We start from the raw sequence: 5,333 nt of genomic DNA, 5'->3' as shown, positions 1-5,333 counted from the left end.
AAAGACTTATCTCAATTTGTATGCCAATGTTTGTGTGAAAACTTTTTCATTTAAGGATACGTTGTTTGGATTTCATATCTGTCATTCTAAACAGAAAGAATACTATCTCATAAATCCTTTTATCATCCTGGCAAAATTTCACATACATAAAAGCAAATATTGTAACAGAACACCTATGTTTATTATTTTTGAAAACGAATTTCAACAATACCTCCAAACTATTTGTAATAATTCCAAAGCCATAAAGACTATCAGTATTTGTAAAGAATTGTATTTATTGCTTTTGTAACTTAAGTCCCTACATTATTCTTCATCGTGTCCTTTCTGATTTATTTATGCCCTGATCCACTCTGCTGTATCAAATGCCTGAAGTACTAATAAAGCATTATTCAAAAAAACTTTTCCGGAGACTCCCTGAACAAACGGGGAAGTGGCACGTCTAGTTCTCACTTTGGCGTAGGCCTGTTTAGAAGTACTCATAGAAGTTGACTTCGATAGCCTAAAATTGCACTTATAAAGAAACGATTACCGAAAGTATTCCACGTTAAAATACATTAAAATTCAAGGCAGGTCATTTTTTAAGTTTAAACAATTCCTACGTTTAGCAGAGGAACAGTTTACAAATTTGACAGAACCGACAAATGGCGTCAGTTGAATGTAAGTTAAAATGTTACGTCTTATGTTAGAACTTTTGCAGTGCTTTGTTAATTATAGAGCCGTACATCTCAAGTTAATATGCTATTAATGTATATTTTGCAACTGTATCTGTATATAGAAAACCTTTTATCTTGATTTTAATCGATGTGCCGAACCTTTAACAATAAGTGCTTTGACAGCAACAGCAGTTCGAAGAGAAGTCGGTCATAACCCTGCAAAGGAGTGAATATTGTCCATGTTGACTGTGTTGTTTAACGCGGTTTCTGTGAAACCGTTTCGGCCATGATTTCCATGCTGGTTAGTACTGGTTTCGTGCTGGTGTAGCTGGTCTGCCTGAACATGAAGCTGGTCCACCAGAAATATTTATGTTGGCTTGAAAAAACGAACATACTCTTATTCTTTTTCAGCTTGTTATTATTATTATAACATTATTATGTTGTTATTATTATATTATTAGTGTTATTACTACAGTATTATTATTATTACAGTATTATTATTACTGCTATTACAGTATTATTATTATTATTACTGTATCCTGTTGAAGCGACACTCATCAAACTTGCAAAACAGGGACAGGTGGTCACACTAACTCAGACGATAGGCACAGCTACTGACTGTACTGAGCTGGTGCCTGCAATTCAAGGTTAGGAAAAGGGGGCGGAGCCACCAACAGCAAATCAGATTTCACTCATTGAAAATTTAAACTACTACCGTTCTCTACTTTTGATGACATCATACACTCCACTTTAAGTTCCCCAAACAAACTGATAAAACTTTTTTCAACTTTATATAAGCTAGTTGTTTTCATGCCAACATGAAGTTTGTTCATAAACTTCCCTTTCTAGCTCATTAATGAACCTGGTCCACTAGCATCGAAATACAACATAGGCTGCTATAACTTTTGCTGGTCATGCTGGTAGACAGCTATGCTGGTCTTTGCTGAAATTTGATGTTGATTAACAGAAACTTTTTTTTTTCTTTCTCACAAAAACAATAGCAGCTGGAGAATGCAAAAGTATTAAGAAATAAGTCATTTGTGTGCTTCAGTTTAATTCATCCATGTCTGCACTACCTACATAACTCCAAACAAAATATTATACTAGGTAGGCTTGGGAGGTATTGCAGTAATACCATATACTGCATAATTTTTGTTCAAACTCCCCTCAGCAAATTTTATCAGGAGAAAGCCGGAAGAGCATTACTCTTTTAAACATGTTTTCCCTTAAATCATAGCTCATAAGAAGGCAATATTGCCGTGTTTCATACGTATTCACTCTTCAAGTTTTTATTGTGACGTGTTCAGAGTATCAGTGAAATTCTTGCCACAGGACACTTTTATTTGTAAATACTGCTGCCGTCAATTTCTCATTTGTTTTATTATTTTTGGAGATGCACCGATACCGATATTCGGATCGGTATCGGCGCCGATCCAGACCTATTTGACGGATCGGGAATCGGCCATGCGTGACCGATCCACGTCCTATACTTACTTATTTAGTTTTTGGCAATCAATCGCACGACAGCTCTTTCCCATTTTACATGTGTGTTTTTGCGGAATTCAAATCGAACGCTATCACTGCCCCTAAGTCTTTTTTGCTACTCAGTGGGTGTGAGTACAATGACTTCCGCCTGCTGTGAGGTCATGCGCATACCCTTCGCAGTACGAGGAGCGTAAGATAAGACGTGACGATCTGGGAGTATTTTAGGCTTTTAACAGAAATCGGAAGCACAGCGTTTTGCAATCTATGTAAAATAAGGTTTTGAGGTGGGAATAGCGTTTAATGGAAAATCCCATTTAACAAAGCGCACGCAACTGCGAGACAAAACAAAGCAATGGATGATTTGGGAGTCGCTAATTTAATTGGACTGTTTTGCGAACTCGTTGCTTGAGATACAAGAGGGGCTGCCATCGCAACAAAAGTGTAACTGCGCTGATGCCAATGGGAGAAAAACTTAAAATTTTAAGCATTCGCCACTTGTGTATATTTGCTTTGAAGATATTCATATTGAACTGCAAATGCCTCAAAAACGCTTAAAACAAATGAGGTGGAACAGTACGTTATGTATGTTTGTAGTAGCCTAATTAAATATTTTTTGTCATACATTTTTTCCATCTGTATTTACTAGCTTAAAAAAAATTATATGTAAAGTATAACAAAGTAAAAAGAGCTCTTGTATCGGAATCTGTATCGGTATCGGCAGTTGTGTATCGAAATCGGATCGGAACTGAAAAAACGTGGATCGCCCATCTCTAATTATTTTTCATTTGTTTTATATCTAAAGCATGTCTTACAGCCCCCTCACGAAGAGAAGTGGTCTGATTGGCATTATTAAAGTAACATTTTTGTTATTCCACAGTGTCTGCGGAGTTGAGGATCGTGCTGTTTAGTAGCAGAACGCCCTTACAGACCATCGTCTCAAGCTGTATCCTGGGACGGCAGGTGTTCATGCCAGCTGAATGTAGCCTTTCACAGGGTTTGAAGAATCACGAGGAGACAGAGGGCAGAAAAGTATCAGTGATCACACCAAACTTCTTTGAGAAGGACCTTACACAGCAACATATCAGGAACGAGCTGGAGGGATATGTGTGTCTGTCTTGCCCTGGACCTCATGCTGTCCTATTAATCCTGGACTTGGAGGACATCTCAGCAACTGGTGTCCGTATTGTGGAAGACCTTACCAAGTACTTTGGTGACGACATCTTAAAGTACACAGTTCTTCTTCTGTGCCATGAGGGCAAGGAAGAAGATTCAAGCTTGGAGGATAGACTCCGGAAAGATAGAAACTTCAGAGAGATTATGGACAAGTGTGGACACCAGTATCATCTGTTTAATAAGAATTCTATGGAAGCTAAGCCTTTGCTGGAGAGAATTGAGGGTTTGGTGGCTGAGAATGGGGACAGATACTTTACTGATAACAATTACGAGGTGACAGAAGATAGCATTAGAAAAGAGCAACCAGTTATTGAGACGGATAGAGTGAAAAAGATAGATAAATGGCTTCGTAAGCTGCACTGCATGTACCAGGGAGAGGAGATGGAGAGGGAGAGAGACCAGTATCTGAAGAGTGTCAGGGCTGACGGAGAAGAGGCTGAAATGATCATTCATGAACGCAGATTTGCCGCTCAGGCTATGGATAATGCAGCAGCAGGGAATAAAGGCCTAGCTGTAAGGGTACTTGAAGGGGCAGTACTGGGGCCGATGGGAGCTGTTGGGGGAGGAGTAATAGGGGCAGTGCTGGGGGCAGTGGTAGCTTGGAAATTATGGAGACGTTAGAGGTGCTGCTACTGACATTGCAAGAGCTTAAAAGCGGTGCAGAATTATACTGCAGTGCTGTGCTGTTTCTTTTAAAAAAATTAATTATCCAGAATGAAGAATTAGTTGAGTCACTGGCAAGCTAGATCGAAAAGAAACTGAAAATAAACTAGAATTAATGCATCACCAAAGTAGACTTAAAAAACATGACGACGTGAAAGAAAAGTTTTGGATAGTTTTGGTAGGGATTGTCTATGTATAGACCGTGTTACCGTGTAGTTCTCTAAATGAGTAAATTGAGTTTATGGAAATTAACTAAATAACTATTTTACATGGTAATGTGTTATTGTAAGATATGATGCCTTAGAGCTCTTTATGCTTGAAAATCACATTGTACATTGTGAGTTAGTGAATTTTATTACTGAACCAGCTAGAGCTGCAAGGATTCGAATAACGCGATTACAAAAAATCCTTGATGCAAACTCCTTGCTTCAATGCTTCATTTAACCCACTCGACTATGTACTGCCCAGTGATCACCGTGTTTCACACGGAGGATTATTACTGTTGCACTGAATTAGGGCTGCACGATAACAGAAAAAATGATTATCACGATTATTTTGCTCAAAATTTTTATCACGATTAATAATGACGATTATTCCTTTGTTAATGAACTTTTATTCACTTGTGTATTCTTATTGCACTTTACAGCCACAAATAATGAAAAATAAACAAACCAAACATGTTTAGAATGGAGAGTTTTTCTTAGCTGTGGTAAATAAATAAAATTAAACTGCCTCTTTTACATCAACTTGTAATAAAATCAAATAAGAATAAAAAAAAATTTACAACATGTTACAGATTTTTGGCTAAGAACACAAGCCTGTCTACTTGATCGGGCTTTAGGGAAGACCACAAGCAAGTAACTACACTTCCACCGGAACTGAAAGCCCTCTCTGAAGGAGAGCTTGTGGCTGGTATGCACAAGTATTTTTTTGCCACTTTTGAAAGCCTTGGGTAGATCTTTTCATGTTCTTTCCACCATTTTGATGGGTCCCCCTCACTATCCAGGTAGCTTGACTGCAAGTAAGATTCTAGCTCACAGGCTACACTGGATTCCTGGTTGTTAGGTGGCAAGGCTTGTTCAGCAGTTTTAAAGTAGCTTCCTAAAGTCATCTTTTTCTTTGGGGCACATCCAGCTTCAGCTTCCTCCTCGCTGGTCTCTTGTGCTGTTTCTTTGGGTGGCACCTAAACACAGAAAAAGGCATTTAGAACAAATTTAACTAATTGAGACTCAAAACACTAATATAGATCTCAGTGCAGCTCATTTTTATTACCATCATTGCCAAAGTCTGCATCTCAGCTTTGAGTCTGGATTGAATTGTTGTTTTGTTGTCCTCAGCCGTGTATCTCATCTTAAATCG

At 38.2% G+C, this 5,333-nt stretch overlaps 1 protein-coding gene across 1 annotated transcript; it reads left to right on the top strand.

The window, feature by feature from the left end:
• Nucleotides 1-398: 398 nt before the first annotated feature.
• LOC111849327 (GTPase IMAP family member 9) lies at nucleotides 399-4,661 on the top strand. The gene is made up of 2 exons (XM_023822109.2): nucleotides 399-657; nucleotides 3,016-4,661. The coding sequence occupies exons 1-2, from the start codon at nucleotides 642-644 to the stop codon at nucleotides 3,930-3,932; spliced, it is 933 nt and encodes a 310-aa protein (XP_023677877.2). The 5' UTR covers nucleotides 399-641; the 3' UTR covers nucleotides 3,933-4,661.
• Nucleotides 4,662-5,333: the final 672 nt, after the last annotated feature.

Source organism: Paramormyrops kingsleyae, chromosome 22 (assembly GCF_048594095.1).
Source record: "Paramormyrops kingsleyae isolate MSU_618 chromosome 22, PKINGS_0.4, whole genome shotgun sequence".
Taxonomy (NCBI): domain Eukaryota; kingdom Metazoa; phylum Chordata; class Actinopteri; order Osteoglossiformes; family Mormyridae; genus Paramormyrops; species Paramormyrops kingsleyae.
This window is presented reverse-complemented; position numbering and strand designations above follow the sequence as displayed.